Source organism: Sciurus carolinensis, chromosome 12 (genome assembly GCF_902686445.1).
Source record: "Sciurus carolinensis chromosome 12, mSciCar1.2, whole genome shotgun sequence".
NCBI lineage: Eukaryota > Metazoa > Chordata > Mammalia > Rodentia > Sciuridae > Sciurus > Sciurus carolinensis.
In genome coordinates, this window is record NC_062224.1 from 113335033 (window position 1) to 113355078 (window position 20046).

A 20046-nucleotide genomic window follows, 5' to 3' on the forward strand; every position below is an offset into this window, starting at 1 on the left:
ATTTTATGACTTAAGGACTGGCACAATAGTGACCTTCATGGATATTTTTCCTTCATATACTCCATGCCAGGTTCTGGAGAAGTCAGAAGCCCAGAAAACCAAATAGACACAGACCTCCAAAAATTCAAAGAAAGGCCTTCTCTCTCTCCTTAAAGAAACAGGAAAGAAGTAAGCTACCAAACAGAAAACATTTAAATGATAACTTTCTATTCCATTCAAACACTAAGAAAAAAAAACTGATTCTGCTTTCATCAACATAAGCAAAACCTAAGTGGAGGCCCTAGATTTCCACCACCCTTGAGCTGTAACGAGCTTCCCTCACCCCACTAGAACTTTTGCAACCCTCCTGTGATAAGACCTCTACCACCATGACCTCAGTGGAGACTATGTGGGGAGCAAAAATAGCGTACTCCTACCCCTACAGCTGTCAAAGGAGGCTGAGTAGGGAACCCAGAACATCAACCCCCACATGTTAGTAGCAGGATGGTACCCTCCCTTCCAGGGCAGTGTGGTCTTAGAGGAAGCCTGTTAGAGCATATTGAAAGAAGATCAAGCATTTCATAATGTAATATCCAAAATTCAAAAGTCATGAATCATAACAAGAACCAGGAAAATATCAACTTGAAATAATCAACAGATGCTGACACTAAGATGACACAGATGTGAGAATTATCTGACAAGTATTTAAAACAGCCATAATAAAAATGCTTCACTAAGAAATTATGAATAGGAATTTACACATGTGATATAATGGCATCGAATAATATGCACACATCATGTCACTATCCGTTCCCTGGTGTTCCTATTGTAGAAGATTTATGCAAGATACCACCATTGGTGAAGCTAGGTGAAGCTACACTGTCACGGCTCAACAATTTTTGCAACTTCCTGTGAATTTAAAATGTTTTCAGAAATGACCTGAAAAAGTAATTGCACTATAATCGAATGAGTCTTTTTCTGAGTGCTGTTGATCTGTACGTCCATCCTGAGGCCAAACAGACTGATTTGATTAACAAAGTCATGGTAGCATTTTTAATCATGATAGCCTCAAATCTGTTCCTCAAACCTGTGCAAAGTTAACTGTGTAAAGTTAACTTCTCTCAAATTCTAGTTTTGTTAAAGGAAACAGCCCTTTGTACTTCCACTCTCTAGGGGACAGGGACCAGGCAGCCACTCAACCACAGCTGCTCCACCAGGATCCAACCTTCCCGGGCAACCCTGTCCTGTCAGACGAGTCGCGGGGCGCAGGCGCGTCAGAGGCGGGCGGGGCGGCCGCAAGCGCATGCGCGTCGGGGGCAGGCGGGGCGGCCCTAGGCACTGGCGCATGCGTGTCGGGGCGGGCCGGGGCGTGTCTGGTCAGCGCGGGCGCGCCGGGCCTCGGAGCAGTGGGAGGAGCCCGCGGCCTCACCGTGGTAACGCCGCGCCGCCGCCGCCACCGCCCCGCCTTGCGGGCCTCGGGACTGTCAGCGCCTTTGCGCGTGAGGGTGCTCCAGGCCGGGTCCCGGGACAGCCCGCCGGCCTCTCCGCTAGCCGTGCCCCCAAGCCGCTGCCGCCGCCATGCAGGGGGAGGACGCTCGATACCTCAAAAGGTGACGACCGGGTCGCCCTGCCTCCTCCGGGCTCTGGGCTCCGTGCAGGTGTGCCGGTGGCCGAGCTGTCACTGCAGGGCTCTGACGCGGGGAGGCCGGGGAGGGGGTTGGGGAGCGAGGCTGCGGGGCGCCCGGGCCCGGCCCGCCCCGCCGCGCCTCCCTCGGGGCGGAGAAGCGCACCTTTCTTTGACTCGGGGCCGCCCCTCCAGGCCGCAGGGAAGGCCCGCGGGGGCCGGGCGCGAGCTCCCCTGCCCCTCCGGTCCTAAGGACAAGGCCCGGGGAGACCCCCGGCCTGAAGTCCCCCCGCCCCGCTCGGTGGGTTTTGAGATGATGGGGGAAGTATGGCAGTCTGGATTGGCATGTGGCATCGCAGTCTGCTGCTACTCGCTCCCACCCTTTCATCCATTTATGGTGCATACAATATAATTTTCGGTATAAATATTTATAGTATCAGTTACTCCTTGAAGAAAATTGAAATCTGTTTTTTTTTTTTTTAACTTGTGTCAAAGATAAGATCATTTCTGGTGAAAAAATAATAATAATAACCTCTCATTGGACCCAGATTTAGCAGGGACCCAACAGGAGAATTCTGAGTTTGAAAGCTCCATTTCTAGTTAAGACTCTGTTCCTGATGCATTAAATACACTGTGAAAATCACGTGTTTTCTTTTGAACACCATTCCCTCATCTGAAAATAGGACATATATTTATCTTGCGAGATAAGAGAACAAAATATGACGATATTTTAAAAGATAAAACATGCATGTTAGGTGGTGACATTACTTCAAGTCATGAATATAATTCATTGAATATGTTTTTCCTGGCTTGGCAGGCTCTGGTTATCACAGAGAGGTCTTTTAAGCTGTAATAGGCTCTTGAAAGAGACTCAAACAATAGTGAATTAAATAAACTCCACTACCTTTGCAAGACTGGGGAATATGTTGCTTATTGTTTTAATTTTATGTAAATGTATCTGAAACTGGGTAATAGCCAGACTTTATCAAAGATTTTTTAGAATGGAATATATATATAATCATAACAAATATATAGTTGACACTTATTTTTTCTCTGAATTTTGCTTACGTTGATCTTTAATATTCCCGGTTAAAATTTTTCTTAATATCCCTTGGTTAAAAAGAAAAATTCTTTCAACTTTAAATTCAAGATTGTTCTAGAGCAAAGTACTGCTCTTTATCATTTGAGATTTTCATGTAACATAGTTTTAATTTAGGATTATTGTACTAGTATGAACCCTTAGATATATTGTAACTTGTAATTCTCAACCTTTACTTTAAAGCCAGATAATCTATAATACAAAAAATAAAACTGAACCAATTGCTTATGTTTGAAGTAAGTTAAAGTCAGAGTCTGGAAAGGTTGAAAAATACATTTCTCAATTTTGCATAATCTGACAAAATTTTTACCTGCTTCAGGTTAGAAATATACAACTGACCTGTATTCAAACAAGGCTGATGAAAAATATTTGTCAAAGCTTTTCATTTTAATTATTGGTTCTTCAATAATGATCATGTATATTTCTAGCCATATTTTTACTTTTATATTTGTTTTTAACAAGCAGCAGAATGTTTCAATCCAATTCATTCCAGTTTTAACTAATTTCAGAAGTTTTATTGTAGCCATGATCTACCTTCTGAGAAATCTAGTTTATGTATACATATGTAATATTTGTATATATTTGCATGTGTAATGGATTATAGAATCAGAAATCTTGGGTTTCATTTTCATTCTGCTACCACTAGTGTTTTTATTTGATATCACTGAATACATACTGAATATGTAGGATGGTGCCTAGCATTATTCTGGTCACTGGTGAAATGACTAAATAGATACAGTTCATATCCTCAGTGTAATATACAAACAGGTAAAAGATAGCTACATTCAGTGATTTTTCTTTTTTGCTTCCTCTTAAAAATTCTGGTGGTTTTCCATTGTTTTAGGGTTAGAGTGTCTATCTTTTCAACTTCTTCTCTCTCTGCTCCCCTCCTACTTCTTGATAATCCATAATTTAACATTACAGAAATAACATCCTTTCAATCCCTATGTTTCAGTGTTTGGTTCCTGTATGCACATTCCTGTGTTTGGAACTTGCCCTTTTCTTTAGCTACCTCATCTTTCTGTTTGAGCCAAGATGTCATTTTTCCCAGAGAACTTTCCTGAGCCTCTTTTTCCCACCCCTGAATCCAGGTCCTATATGCTTGTTAGGTTCTCATGATACCTCACACCTTTTTACTACTTTGTTGTTTGTATTTCCTTCTGGTCCATAGACTTCATAAGGGTGAGGTACTGTTAGTCTTCCTGTTGTATCCCTAGCACAGTGCCTGGGACATTAATGAAGCTAGAATGAGACTAGAAAGAAATATGGGACAAATCATGTAGGACTTATGAGCTGTATGTAGTGAAGAGTTGAAACTTTATTGCAAGCATATTAGGGAACCATTGAAAGCTTTTGAGTGCATAACACGCCATTCATTCATTCAATAGTTATTTGAAATCCTACCATGTAGAAGTCATTCATACAAGTTATAAAACATTTAGTGAATGAACTATACTTTTCTCTGCATTTATGACATTTATATTCCAGCAAAAATACAAAATTTAAACACTATATTATGTGAAGCCATATACTAATATTTATTATATTTATCAATGCTGTATGAAATAAGTTTGTGGCTTTTGTGTCAAACTTTTTTTCATATAGTATAATCAGGGTCCATCTGCATTGTAGCATGTTTCAGTTCTTCGTTGCTTATTACTTAGTAGTGTTTCATTGTGTGGATAATACCACATTTTGTTTATCCATAACTCGGTCTTTTGATGGACATTTGGATTGTTTCTATCTGTTGGCCATTGGGAATAAAGTTGCTGTGAACATTACAAGTTTTTGTTTGAATACCTGTTTTCAATCTTTGATATATACCTAAGTGTGCAGTTGCTCTATCTTGTGATAATTCTTTGTTCAACTTATTGAGGAACCACTGAAGCATTTTCCACAGTGACTGCACCTTGTAAAAATGTAATATTCCCACCTACATTGTATGAGTTCCACTTTTTCACCTTCTCACCAACATATATTATTTTCTTATTTGTTGTTTTATTTTTGTTTGTTTTACAATCATGGCCATTCTAGGTAGTATAAAATGGTATCTTATTTTGATTTTGATTTGTATTTCCCCAATTACAAGTGTGTGCTTAGTCATTTGTATTTTCTTCTTTAGAAGGGTGTTTTAAATATATATATTCTGGATAGTAGATCCTTACATGATCTGCAGATATTTTGTTCTATTCCCTGGATTGTCTTTTTATTATTTTATATTATTTTGATAGTGTCCTTTCTTGTGTAAAAGTTTTAAATTTTGGTGAAGTCCAATTGATTTTTTTCTTAGTTGCTCTTACCTTTGATATCATCATTTCAGAAACCATTGCTAAATCCAAGATCAGGAAGGCTTCCTCTTATGTTTTATTCTAAGCATTTTATAGTTATAGCTCTTAAATTGATTTCTTATCCATTTTGAATTAATTATCATATATGGTGCGTGGTAAGGGTTCAACTTCATTCTTTTACATGTGCATATATAGTTGTCCTAGCACCATCTGTTAAAAAGATTGTTCTTTCCATTAATGGTTTGAGTATCTTTGCTGAAAATTGACTGTAGAGGTAGGGGTTTATCTATGGAATCTCAATTCTATTCCTGTGATATGAATGTCTATCCTTGTACTAATACCTCGCTATTTTTATTACTGAAACTTTGTAATGAGTTTTGAAATTGGAATGTCTTCCAACTTTGAGACTGGGTCTTCCAACTTTGTTGTTCCTTACTCAGATTGTTGTATTTAGGGGCCTTTGTGTTTCTGTGTGAATTTTAGGGTTGGCTTTTCCATTTCTGCAAAAAAGACTGGTGAGACTTGTAGAGATCATATTAAATCAGTAAATTACTTGGGAAAATACTGCCATCAATATTAAGTCATCCAGTCCATGAATACAAGATGCCTTTACATATATTTAGTTCTTGTTAATTTTTTCAATGATGTTTTTATAGTTCTCAGTACATAAGTGTTGCACCTCCTTGGTTATATTTATGTCTAAATATTTTTATGTATTTATTTATTTCTTTATTTTTGGTGGTGTTGGGTATTGAACCCAGGGCATTGTGCATGCAAGGCAAGCACCCTACCAACTGAGCTAACTCCTCAGCCCCTTTATTTTTAATACTATTGTAAATGGAATTGTTTTCTTAATTTCTTTTCAGATTTATCATTGCTAACATATGAAAATACAATCGATTTATTTTTTAATGTCTTGGTGTATCTGCAGCTTTGCTGAATTTGTTCATTAGCTCTAACTGGATTTTTTGTGCATTTTTAAAGAGTATTTTGCAAATAAAATGTGTTATCTGAAGATAGATAATATTACTTCTTTCTTTCCAATCTATCTCATTTCCTGGGTTGTCTTTTTGCTACCTTGATAGTACCTTTCTTATGCAAAAATTTTAAATTTTGATGACATTTTAAATTTTTAGGAAAAGTTTTAGATTTTTTTCCCCATACCTCATTGCTCAAGCTCAAATTTCCAGTACTTTGTTGAATAGAAGTGGTGAAAATAGACATCCTGGTCTTGTTCCTAATCTTAGGGGAAAGCTTTCATCTCCCCATGACTATATTAACTGTAGGTTTTCCATACATGCCTTTTATCATGTTAAGCAGTCTTTCTTCTATTCCAGATTTATTGAGTGCTTTTGTCATGGAAGGGTGGTGAGTTTTGTTGAATTTTTTTTCCTTCATCAATTGGAGTAATCATATATTTTTTCTTCATTCTATTAGTATGTATTACATGAATGTGAATTATCCTTGTTTTCCTTGTATAACTCATTAATGTGAATTTTCCTTGTAAAACTTACTTGGCCATGGTGTGTAGTCCTTTCAATATGCTGCTAGATCTATTTGTGATTATTTTGAGAACATTTGCATCCGTAGCCACAAAGGATATTTGTCTATAGTTTTTTGTAGTCTATTTGTAAGAATACAAATCACCTAGGTTATCTAGTTAATTGGCATATAGTGGTTCATATTACTCCCTTGTGATTTTTTTTTAATAAGGTCAGTAGTGATGTCCTACTTTCATTTTTTGATGCTGTAATTGGAGTCTTTTTTCTTAATCAGTCTGAATAAACATTTGCCAATTTTGTTGATGTTTTCAGATAATCAACTTTATTTCCTTGATTTCTCTCTATTCTTTTTCTCTTTACTATTTTATCTCTTATCTTTATTATTTTCTTCTGTTAGCTTGGAATTTAATTTTTGCTTTTCTTTTTCTGGTTTCTAAGGTATAAAATTAGGTTATTGGTTTGAAATCTTTTTTATTATAGGCATGTGCAGCTATAAATTTCCCTCTAAGCACACTACTTTTGTTTTGTGCTTATTTCCATTTTGTTTTGTTATTTCCATTTGCATTCATCTTGAAGCATTTTCTTATTATTCTTGTGGTTTCTTTTTTTCCATTGGTGGCTTAGGTATGGGTTGCTTAATTTCCACATGCTTGTGAACTTTGTAGTTTTCATACTGTTGTTGATTTCCAGTTTCATTCACTCGTGAATGGAGAACATAGTCTATATAATCTCAGTCTTTTAAAATTTGTGAGTTGTTAAGTTACATAACATAAGAGCTGTACAGAAGAATATTCCATGTACACTTAAGAAGAATATATATTCTGTTTGGGGGTAGAATTCCTTTATATGTATCTTAGGTCTAATTGGCTTATACTATTCAAATCCTGTTATTGGCCATCTATGTAGTTCTAGTCATTATTAAATGTATTATATTGAAGTCTTCAACTATTATAGAACTGTTTATATTTCCTTTTCATTCTGTCATTTGTTAGGTAGATATGTTTATAATTTTTATATCTTTTAGATTGATTAACCCTGTTGTCAGTGTTATGTTTTGGACATGAGGTACCCTCCAAAAACTCCTGTGTTAATGCAGAAATTTTCAGAGGTAAAATGATTACATCATAAGAGCTATACTGTAGTTCGAACCAGTCCATACTAGTTTAAATAGACTGGGTGGGAATTATAGGCAGGTGGGGTGTGGCTGGAGGAGGTGGGTCACTTGGGGGAGGACTGTCCTAGAAGGATGCTTCCTCCTCCCTTTCTCTCTGATTCCTTGCTGCCATGAGGGAAGTAACTTTCCTCTCCCATGCCCTTCTCTTATTGTGTTCTGCCCTACCTTGGGCCCAAAGCAATGGAGTTGGCCGTCTATGGACTCAAACCTCTGATACTATGAGCCAAAATAAACTTGTCTTTCTCTAAGTTGTTGTTCTTGAACATTTTGGTCATAGGGATATAAAACACTAAAACAATTAGTATATAGTGTCTTTCTTTGTTTCTTATAACAATTTTTAAAGTTTGTTTTATCCGATATTTGTGTAGTTGCTCCATCTTTCTTTGGGTACTAGTTTTCCATCCTTTACTTTGAACCTATTCATGTCTTTGGATCTAAAGTGAGTCTCTATAAACAGCATATACATGGGTCATTTCTTAATTTTCTGTTCTGCTAGTCATTGCCTTTTAACTGAGAGTTTAGTTCATTTATATTTAAAGTAACTACTGATAGGGATTTACATCTGCTCTTTTGCTCTTTGTTTTCTGTATGTCATATCTTTTCTGTTCTAAGGTTATCCATTATGTCTTTTTATTTTTTTGATTTGTATTTTTTACTGTTTTGATTCTCATTTCTTTTTCTATATATCTTTTTTAGTAATTTCTTTGAGGATTATAATTAACATCCAAGGCTTATAACAACTTTTGTTTGAATTAATACTATCAGCTTCAGTAGTAAATAAAAACTGTACTCCTGTCATATCGCGTCCCCTCTGGCCGCAGAGAGAGACACGACAAATGTCTGAAGCTTTGGAAGTTTATTGTGCACAGTTCCTCTCCTACGCTTCTCTTACCCCTAGCTTCTGCGCACTCCCAGCTTCCTTTCTCCCAGCTTCTTCCACTCCCGCGTACTCCCTGCTTCCAGCTCAGCTCCAGCCTCTGCCGCCGTCGCCGCCGCTTCTTCCGCTTCTTCCGTCCCCTCCGTTCCCTCGCTCTCCCACCCACCAGGCTTATATACACTTCAACCAATCAGGGGAGAGTACACGAGATAAACGCGGACAGCTGCAGGCATAGGATGGGTACACGAGGGGGGCATGCTCTAGTCACATCGTTAACTAGCCAATCATTGGAATTCGCTGGTTGTTTACTGTATAGCTGGCCGCTTTTGGCTCAGCGTCAGGCGCCATCTTGACCATGCCTAAGGCTGGGGGCTCTAGAAACCCCGACAGATCCCCCTTCTTTAATATTAAACTAAGGCTCGGGACCGTGTCTGTCTTAGGCTGAGTGGTCAGCATATGTCCTTACCCGTCATCAGAGCCTGCAGAGCATGCTGCAGCTCCTGTCTTAGGTCGGTACACAGCCACCTCCTTCATTACCCGTCCTTGACTACCGGTCCAGCATCAAGAGCCATACTAATGGGGGGCTGTCAGCCTTTAGGGCGGTCATGGCCTGATAAAAGATAATTTGATCTCTCTATGGGCTAGCTCGTAGATGCATGCCAAAACGAATGAAGAGAAGAAGGCCAAGGCAGAGGAGTACCACCATAGCTCCTAAGCTTGCCCGCTGTTTGACAAATCTATAAACAGAAGAAAAACCATATAGCCATATTAAATACAGAAACAATATACATCCCAATGGAGTTACAATATGGGCAACACAAAACAGCTCTCAGGGAATAAACACATCCCAGTCCCAAAAGTTCTTGCAGGGTATCCACTTGTTCTTATAATGAGTCCATTCTCTGATAGAGTCTCTATGGTCTGTAACGCTGCAGCTGCATTCTCGGCCGAATGATCGTTGTTATGGTTGTGTCAATGCTGCTACTGCAAGGACTGTGGTGGCAATGATCACGGCTGTTGCAATGTCAAAGCCTCTTCTGTTTCTTGATAATAGCACCGTCAATTCTATATCTGCAACAGAAACTAGGACTGGTAGGAAGATAGAAATGTGCAAATTGCACGGGTGGCAAAAGAACCATTCCAGTATTGTGAGAGATAGCACACGATTAGTGAACAGCCAAGAGGTGTCATTAGAAATGTTAATTGGTAGAAACATAAAAGAGAGGAAATACACAAGCTGACGTGGGAGGAAAAGCAACATCACAGCTAGGGTCAGCAGAACGAGTTGCTCTACTCTGGGTCTGATTTGTAGTATGATTCCAACGGCAAAGTGCAGAAATTCCTCCTGTTAAAGCAAAGAAAGGCTAGAAATATCCTTGTCACCAAAAACAGCACGACCTGAAAAATCATCAGTAGAATTGACAGGCTTGTAGAGAAATTGGTGAAAAACAAGAAAAGGAAGGATAAGAAATGTGTTAGTCAGAAATGAAAAATATGGCCAGGCTAACAATGGCCCATAGGTTCCGGGTTTGCCCTTCCGTCTGAGTTTTTGTTATTGGAGGAAGGCTCAGACTCGCCATTGTGAGGAGGAACAGCATCACTTGCATGCTGTAAAACTCTGATTAGCCTTTCTGGAATCCAGACTGGAGTCTGTTGATCCTGTGGGAAAATACAAATAGACCCTCGGACCCAACGAAGGACTGGATCCGGTCCTTTCCAACAACCTGTCAGGATATCTTTCCATTTTGCCCATACTTGAGGAGTATTATGGGGATTATAATGTCGATCAGCTGCAGAATGGCCGTCCCTATCCAGAGTTAAGAAATTTAGAATGAAAAGAACTAAATTAAGTTTATCTTTAGGAGACTTGTAGGAGGCTCCTATTCCCCCTTTTTGTTTATTTAGACAATTTTTTAAAGTAAGATGTGCTCTTTCCACAATGCCCTGTCCCTGAGGATTATAGGGGATGCCAGTGACTGATTGGATGTTAAATGTTTGTAAAAACAACTGGAAGCTTTTGGAAATATAAGCAGGACCATTATCTGTTTTAATAACTTTAGGTATGCCCCAGCCAGCAAATGCTTGTAGGCAGTGTTGAATGACATCTTTTACCTTTTCTCCAGAATGAGCAGAAGCCATAATGACCCCTGAAGCAGTGTCTACTGACACATGTACATACTTAACAGTACCAAATTCAGAAATATGGGTTACATCCATCTGCCAAATATGACCAGGCAGCAGTCCCCTGGAATTAACTCCAAAGGATTGTACTGGAATTAAAGGAGCACAATGTTGACAATTTTTTACTATTTGTCGAGCCATACATTTAGATATAGGAAATTTTCTGCTCAAAGTAGTGGAATTTACATGAAATTTTTCATGAAAGAGTTTTGCTTGTTCCTCTATGGAAAAAACAAAAATTGATTTGGTGGCCATATCTACCAAGTCATTAGCATTGGCCAAAGGTCCTGGTAAATTAGAATGAGCTCTAATATGTCCTACATAGAATAGATGTTTACGCTGCAGGATAAGGTTTTGTAGCGTAATAAAATAAGAAGCTACCATGGACATGGAAGAAATATGGGGTACCGTTTCAAGAACCTGTAAAGCGTTAACGATATATAAGCTATCAGATAGAAGATTGAATGGCTGATTATCTGCTAATTTAAAGGCTAATATTACAGCTGCAAGTTCAGTAACCTGTGCGGAGTTGGGTGGAACTATTATGGTGTGAAGTTGTTTACTGATAAGTACTGCACCTACTCCATTTTTGGAGCCATCAGTAAAAATGGTTACACAATCTTTAAGAGGCTGGACACTAGTCACTTTTGGAAAAACTATGGGAGTATTTTTACAGAATTGAATCCAGGGATGTTGGGGATAATGGTTATCGAACTGAGCTGAAGTGGAACAATATAATACTGATCAATCATCATCATTATTAATTAGCCATTTAATTTGCTGAGTGGAATAAGGAGTTATAATAATAGACGGATGGATTCCAAAAACAGTAATGCAAGATTCTATTCCCTTGAATATTACCTGAGCAACAGCTTGGGATATGATTGCAATGTTTTAGCCGGAGAGCTAGGGAGATTTATACTTTGCAGAGGTCCTCCTTGCCAAACTATGCCAAAAGGGGTATGCTTCTCTGAGATTATGATTAAACTTAATGGTTGAGTAGGATCACAACGATCAACGTAACACTGCTGAAGTCTATTTTCTACTAGCTGTAAGGATATCCGTGCTTCGGGAGTAAGTTTCCTAGGGGAATTCAAGTCAGGATTACCTTTTAATATATCGAATAAAGGTTTTAATTCCCCTGTGGATAATTTTAAATAGGATCTGATCCAGTTAATGTCACCTAAGAGTTTCTGAAAATCGTTCAAGGTATTCAATTGATCTGTCCTGATGGTCAACCTTGTTGGTCTGACTGTAGTAGCAGTGAGCCTTGTACCCAGATATTCTTGGATCTCCTCTAATTGTAATTTTTCAGGAGCTATCGTTAGTCCTCTCTTTTCTAATGCTTGAGTTATAAATTGTAATGCTTCTAACAAAACTTCTTTTTCTGGATGGCAAATAAGTATGTCATCCATATAGTGATAAATCAACAATCTATTAAACTTTTGTCTAGTAGTTGTTAACGCTTTATCTACGTATATTTGACATATAGTAGGACTGTTAGCCATACCTTGAGGCAACACAGTCCATTCGAATCTCTGGTCAGGCTGAGTGTGATTAAGAGAGGGCAAAGTAAAGGCAAATCTCCAACAATCATTTTTGTGTAAGGGTATAGAGAAAAAGCAATATTTTAAATCCAGAATAATAGTAGGCCAATTTTTTGGTAGTGCAGTGACAAGAGGGAGTCCACATTGGATGGGTCCCATAGGGTACATTTGTTCGTTTATGGCTCTTAAATCATGTAACAACCTCCATTTTCCTGATTTTTTCTTTGTTAAGAATATTGGAGTATTCCAAGGAGAGGTAGAATGTTGTAAATGACCTGCTTGTACCTGCTCTTGTACTAACTTATGAGCTGCCTCTAGCTTCTCTTTTGTTAGGGGCCACTGTGGAATCCAGCGAGGCTTATCATCTTTCCATATTATAGGGATTGATGGTTTATCAGTGGCCCCTAGGAAAAACCCAATCCATGAGAATCATTTTTTGGTGGAGGTAAAGGCAGTGGTTGGGTAGATCCTTGGCTATGTCTTCCTAATCCTTTTTTATCATCATATTTTGTAACATATTTCTTACAGGAGTCTCTTGGTAAATCTGATCAGTGGTGAGTTTCATATCCATTTGCTGCAGGACGTCTCGTCCCCATAGGCTAATAGGAACATTACAGACATATGGTTGAAATATTCCTGTGTGTCCCTCTGTATCTTTCCACGATAATGAGGAAGCACTTTGATTAGGGCTTTCTGCTACTCCTAAGCCTCTCAAGCTCTGAGCTGCTGTGATCAATGGCCAGTGCTTTGGCCAGACCATTGCGCTAATAATACTTTTGTCTGCTCCCGTATCTAATAAACCTGTAAATTCCATATTTCCCACTTTTAATTTTAGGAGGGGCCTCTGTCCCATATCCATAGTAAGGTTTATTAAAGTGGTTCCTGTTGATCCAAAACCTCCTTGTCTTTTATTTGTATTTTCACTGGGCCACAAGGAATGTCGACCGGGCAATATAAGCATTTGTGCAATGCGATCCCCTGGAGAGATGACCGTAATTCCTTTTGGTGAAGAGACCAAGGCTTTTATTTGTCCAGTGAAATCAGGATCAATAACCCCTGGGTGTACTATAAGTCCTTTTAGTGTTGAGGAACCTCTACCTAGTAATAGTCCTACACTGTTCTGTGGGATTTTTTCATGCCAATCAGTATCAATCATCTGCACCCCCATATCTGGGGTTAGTATGAGTCTGGAGGTGGCACAGATGTCCAATCCGGCACTTCCTGAGGTGGCTCTGCGCTCCCCTTCTCTGTGGGAGGATACCACCGTCGGGGAACTTGTTGAATTACCCCGTATATTTGTTGCGGGCCCCGGGGAGGGCCCTGTCTCCCGTTTTTTTGAAGTTCAGGATTCGACCCTAGGAAATTATCCTCCCTATCTCTAATAGGCTGACAGGCACTATTCCGATGACTTCCTCTTCTGCATCTTGGACATAGCCCTGGGGCATAAGGTGTAACAGATTTTACCATAGTTATCTCTTATCTTTTGTTAGGGCATTATCTCCTTGCTGCTGATTTTGTGCATCTATTGAAACGTATTGGCCTTCTCCTATTAACATTTCTATTGGGAAACCTTGCCACTATGTTTCTGCAAGCAGTTTCAACAGCTATTTCTTGCCACTGAGCTTCTCCAATTAGACATTGTTCTCCAGATAACACTGCTCTGCATAGCTGTCTCCAATAGTCTTAACTGCCTCTTTAAAGTTTTTCTAATGGTTGATGGTATCTCCATTTGCTCCTCAAATACGGGCAGGTTCTACAAATTTTGAAGCTCTTTTTATTAGGCTTAGGTTTCTCCAACCTTTTCCCCTTGTTCTTAAGTTTTCACTACCACTTGGTTATTCCTTTTGGGGGTTCTTTATGTTAAACTTAATTCCCTTTTTTCCCTTGTTCTCAGATTTTTTGAGCAATTATTTTCTAGGTCACCACCACTCAATTTTTCCTCACTTTATTCTTTTTAAGCGTTCTTTTCTGTTACTATTAAATCCTGTTCATGAAGATCCCCCTTGTGGCACACTGAGCAGCTTTTCTTTACTTTAGCTGTTTTTTTCCCTCAATGGCGTCCCATTGTTTTTTAATGGTTCCCTGAGGGGTTGCTGCATTCAGACCCCATTGTTACTAATTTGAATAGCTATAGTTATGGCAATTACAATAACAAACAGTGGCCTAGCTGCCAGGAGCAACAAAATTACTGAAAGGAAAACTATCAAGTGCGCATTAGAATTTTTATAGCGGCTTTTCACGTACTACCTAATTGGACCGCTCCAAGCGTGTTCCTACTTTCACTTTAATTAGACCGCGTTCCACGCGTCAGGACCGCTGATGGCGTGTCCCGATACCCCCCCGACCCCCGTTCTACGCGTTAGGATCCCGGTACCCTTCAACCCGCGTTCTACGCGTCAGGACCGCTGATGGCGCGTCCCGATACCCGCGTTCCACGCGTCAGGACCCCGATACCTTTCAACCCGCGTTCTACGCGTCAGGACCGCTAATGGCGCGCCCCGATACCCGCGTTCTACGCGTCAGGATCCCGATACCTTTCAACCGGACCGCACTCCGCGTGTCCCCAGGACCGCCAATGGCGCATCCTGACACCCTTTTAACTTTTTTATAACCGGTTCAACTTGTATACAAAAAAATTTTTTTCAAATATCTTACCTTGTTTTCTTTTATAAGGCCTTCATCTTCCCGGGTTTCGGCACCAGTTATCGCGTCCCCTCTGGCCGCAGAGAGAGACACGACAAATGTCTGAAGCTTTGGAAGTTTATTGTGCACAGTTCCTCTCCTACGCTTCTCTTACCCCTAGCTTCTGCGCACTCCCAGCTTCCCTTCTCCCAGCTTCTTCCACTCCCGCGTACTCCCTGCTTCCAGCTCAGCTCCAGCCTCTGCCGCCGTCGCCGCCGTCACCGCCGCCGCCGCTTCTTCCGCTTCTTCCGTCCCCTCCGTTCCCTCGCTCTCCCACCCACCAGGCTTATATACACTTCAACCAATCAGGGGAGAGTACATGAGATAAACGCGGACAGCTGCAGGCATAGGATGGGTACACGAGGGGGGCATGCTCTAGTCACATCGTTAACTAGCCAATCATTGGAATTCGCTGGTTGTTTACTGTATAGCTGGCCGCTTTTGGCTCAGCGTCAGGCGCCATCTTGACCATGCCTAAGGCTGGGGGCTCTAGAAACCCCGACACTGTCATTTTCAACATTCCTTTATATTGTTATAAGGTACATTTGTGATTATTATTTTATACATTCCTCTTTCAAATAATCTGGAGATAAAGACATTTCACGTTCAAAATATCATAGAATGACTTTTCTATTTACCTGTGTAGTTACCTTTACTACTGTACTTCTTCACATGGTCCTTTCACTTCAGACTGAAGGATTCCCCCTTTTAGCATTTGCTACAGTGTTGGTATACTATTAATGAACTCTTTTAAGATTTTGTTTGTCTTGGAATGTGTTACTTTATCCATCATTCTTAGGGTAGTTTCTCTGTATATAAAATTCCTGTTGACAGTTTTTTATTCAGCACTTCATGCCATCCATTGCCTTCTGTCCTCCATGATTTTTGTTGAGGTATTGACTGTTGATCATAGCAAAAAGGATCCCTTCTGCATAATGAGTCACTTATTTCTTGTTATTTTCAAGATTCTCCATCTTTGACTTTCAATAATGTGATTATAATGTGTCTCATTGTTTCTTAGGTTCTATTCCCTTAAAATTTTTTTTTCATTCTGTTTTTCTTTCTGTGTCTCAGGCTGGTTAATTTCATTTGACCTATTTTCAAGTTTGATGATTCTTATCCTATCTAGTCAAATCTGCTATTGATTCCCTGTTATAATTTTTTATTTCCGTTATTATATTTTTCAGCTCCAGTATTTTTATCTGGATACTTTATATATTTTGTTGATATTACTTACTTTTTGAAACATTTTCTGACTTCATTTAGTTCTTTGATTTCCTTCACCTTTTTTTTTCTTCCTTTTTTTTTTTTCTTTGGTACTGAGGATTGAACCCAGGGGGCTGAGCCATATCCCCAGTCCTTTTTTATATTTTATTTAGAGACAGGGTCTCTCTGAGTTGCTAAGTGCCTCACTAAGTTGCTGAAGCTGACTTTGAACTTGTGATCCTCCTGCCTCAGTCTCCTGAGCTGCTGGGATTACAGGCATGCACCACTGTGCCCAGTTCCTCTAGCTCTTTGAGCATATTTAAGACAGGTTTTCAAAAGAACTTTATCTAGTAATCCAGTATGTGTGCCACACCATGGACAGTTTCTGTTAAACACTTTTCTTCTGTGACTGGGCCACAGATTCTTGTTTCTTTGCACATTTCATAAGTTTTTGTTGAAAATTATATATGTTGGATATCATGATGTGCCAAGAAGGGAGGAGGGAGGGAGGGAGGGAGAAAGGGAAGGAAGGTAGGAAACAAAATACTAAAATACTTTTTAGTTCTTTACAGGTTGGCTCTGTTTGGGCATTCCTTTTTACATTTAGGTAGGTGACATATAATTCTACCTTAGTCTTCACTTCCTGCTTGCACAGAGCATAAAGATTAACTAGAGGTAAAAGTTTGTGGTCTTCTGAGGTCTTTTCTGCAGGGGTGCCCTATCCTGAGCATGTACATGGATTTCTAGATTCCTTTTCTAGTCAGAAAACCTTTGTTTCCCCCAAAAGTCTTTACCCCCTTAGACTTTCCTCCAGGATTTTCAACATTTTCCCCTTTTTTTGACTCAACTATTCTTTGCCCCAAGGGCCAATAATTTGTGTGCTTGGCTTCAATTTCATTGACCACATAGCCATATTGTCCTGATAAAGTTCCAAGTTAGGCAAAAGGGAAGCCCCTTGCAGCAGACTTTAAGGGGAACCCAGACAGTTTCAAACAGATAAACAAAACTCCTTGGGAGCAAGGTCTACTTGACTCCCTCTGGAATCAAGTGCCTGCAATGGGAACATGGACAGCAGTCCTCAAAACTACCATTAATTTTAACATAACTTATTTTTTGAGTATGATATTTATTAATATGAATGTATCAAAAATAACTTAAATGTATTAAAAAATCATTTGAATGGACATGGTGGCACATTTCTGTAGTCCCAGCTACTTGGCTGAGATTGGAAGACACTTAGTCGCAGAGTTTGAGGCCAGCCTGGTCAACAGAACAAGTTCTTGTCTTTAAAAGCGAACTAAAAAGAAAGAAAGGAAAGAGATCACTTGAGAGCTAGGTTGATTTCTCTGTCTTCAGAGGAATTTTTTTTTTTATGATATAAGTGGTACGGAAAAATCCCATGTCACCCTAACTAGTTCTCAGGAATTCAAATATATCAAGCAGGGCTTTTAATCTAATTGGGGACGAGTCTGCATCTGATTCACAATTACACCTGAAATGTAGTCCTCCCATTTTCCACTCAGTTTGGAGCTTAACAGTGTCACTGCTGTTTGATGCACCCTGAACTCCAGTTTTTGTATCCCTAGCCACATGCTACTAATAAAAGTTCCAAGCCTCTCAGTTACATCTTTTCAATTAGTAAACACCTCGAGGGAAAAGCAGCCTTGAATTCAAATTTACCTTTCTTCATTTTCTTCTGGAACTTGGTCATTTTTTTTTCTGCCGTGTTAGTGTTCCTATGAACTCAAACAGATACACATGCACACACGTGCACACACATATTATTCTCAGCATTTTAGATTTTTTTTAAAAAGGAGCATGATTTGAGCTACTAATCCTCTTAAGTTTTATATTTGTATAAAACTCCATTACCAAGTTTTATATTTATAATAGAAATATAAAATCAATTTGTTACCCACATGAAAAGAGATTATAAATATTTGGTAAATATAAAACATTATTTTTCCTCTTAAACTCTAAAATATATCAGACTTTTAAGCAGAAATTATAAAGCTTCTGTGTAGGCTTATAAGGTATGTAGATGCAATGCATGTGACAACTATCCCATTAAGGTGGGGGCAGGCAATAGACCTACAATTTTGTGAAGTAGTACAATATTAACTCTTAAGTACCTTGTGGAAAAAAAGTCAACTAATGTATTGTTTTCCTTATAGTAACCACTGAAAACAACTTAAAATGCATAGCTAAAACATCTAGTAGAAAAATTAAAATGGAATTTTAGAAACCCTAAATAATCCAAAAGATTATTTGAAAAAAATAATCAAAATATGGACGTGCCAAACAAAAAATATAAAGTAAAATGGTAGACCTGAATCCATCCATTGTTTGGACAGTAAGTGCTCTAAGCAGTGCTTTCCAATAAAGCTTTCCACTGATGGAGATGTCTTTTATCGGCTTTGTCCAATACTTTACTAGCTGTATGGCTAATGAGCACTTTAATGTGGTTGGTACAGCCAAGGAATAACATTTATTATTTTTAGGATGTAATATATTTAAATTTATCTTTAAGTAGACTCATAGGGCTAGTGACTATTATACTGGACAGTACAAGTCAGAACACTCTAGTTAAAAGCCAGGAAATCAAACGGATTAGAAAACACAAAAAGAAAGGAAAAGCAAGACCCAACTATATGTCATACTCAAAAGACTCACCTTTAAATATAGGCATAGATAAATTAATCCAAAGATGCTGTCAATAGTAAACATAAGAAAACTGGAGTGACTAAGTTATCAAATACAAGGACATTTAAGCAAAGTATATTATCAAAGAGAGGAGTTTTATTTTATACTGGTAGAATCTGCTACCCTTAGTTTTAAGTCAAATTCTAACTAAATTTTCAGGGAATAAATGATTCTAAATGTACACAACTCTTCTAAGGAATATAGAAAGAGGATATGCCATGACTAACTCCTGTTAAATTTTAGAAAAATTTTTATGTGAAGATCAGAAAAGGGACATTATTATGAAGGTAAATTATAAGCCAGTATTTTTAATAAGAATATATTATCAGGTTGTGTTTATCCTAAAAATATGGATATAGTTTAATGTACTCAAAGGATTTGATTTGGTACATTAATCAATTAAGAATAATAGCACATGGTCATCTAGTAGATGCAGAAAAACATTAGATGACTTTCACTACACATAAATTATTTAAGGAAAAAAGCTTAAGTCATAAATGAAAGGAAACTATGATATAAATGTTTTTCATGAGGAAACTATAGAAACATTTCCTTTAACATCAAGAATGAGCCAAGGAGACCTATTTTAACCACTTCAGCATTTCATAGGGGTCCTAAACAGGTAGTAACCTAAGAAAAAGTATAAAGATATGAAGAAAAGAAATAAAACTGATATTATTCATGAATCATATAACTGTAAAGAAAACCTCATGTTCAAAATATTGGAATTAACATCACAGTAGTTAAGCAAGTGGTTGGATAGACCCACTCTGAACTTCCCATCTCCAAAATTGAATTTTAAAATTCAAGTTAGAAAAAGTTATTTACAAAAGGAAATAACAATATAACATACTTTGGAATAAATCTAACAAAAAATGAATATGGCCTTCCTACAGAAATTGACAGCGGTTCATTGAAAGAAAATTAAAATTTTGATATATTTGCCATGTTTATGGACAAATGCCTTAAGAAGCATTTTGATTTATGATAGTATCACAAAAGGAATTTTACCTAATTTAAAAGATAATTCTAGAATTTTAAGTGGAGAAGCAGAGGTCCTACAATGCTGAGAAAAAAATTTAAAAACCAGGTGAGGGGCACATTTTTACTGATATAAAAATATATCAGTTAAAGCAGGCTGGGGTTGTGACTTGGTGATAGAGCACTTGCCTAGCAAGTGTGAG

The 20046-nt window shown here is 38.4% G+C and overlaps 1 protein-coding gene across 2 annotated transcripts in view; it reads left to right on the top strand.

Moving 5' to 3' along the window:
* Nucleotides 1–1349: 1349 nt before the first annotated feature.
* Kifap3 (kinesin associated protein 3) overlaps nt 1350–20046 on the top strand; it is a 135509-nt gene continuing 116812 nt past the window's right edge. For both annotated transcript variants that reach the window (XM_047520463.1, XM_047520461.1), the window contains exon 1: nt 1350–1589. In XM_047520463.1, the coding sequence (XP_047376419.1) occupies nt 1558–1589 (32 nt within the window). In that variant the 5' untranslated portion in view covers nt 1350–1557. The remainder of the gene's footprint in view (nt 1590–20046) is intronic.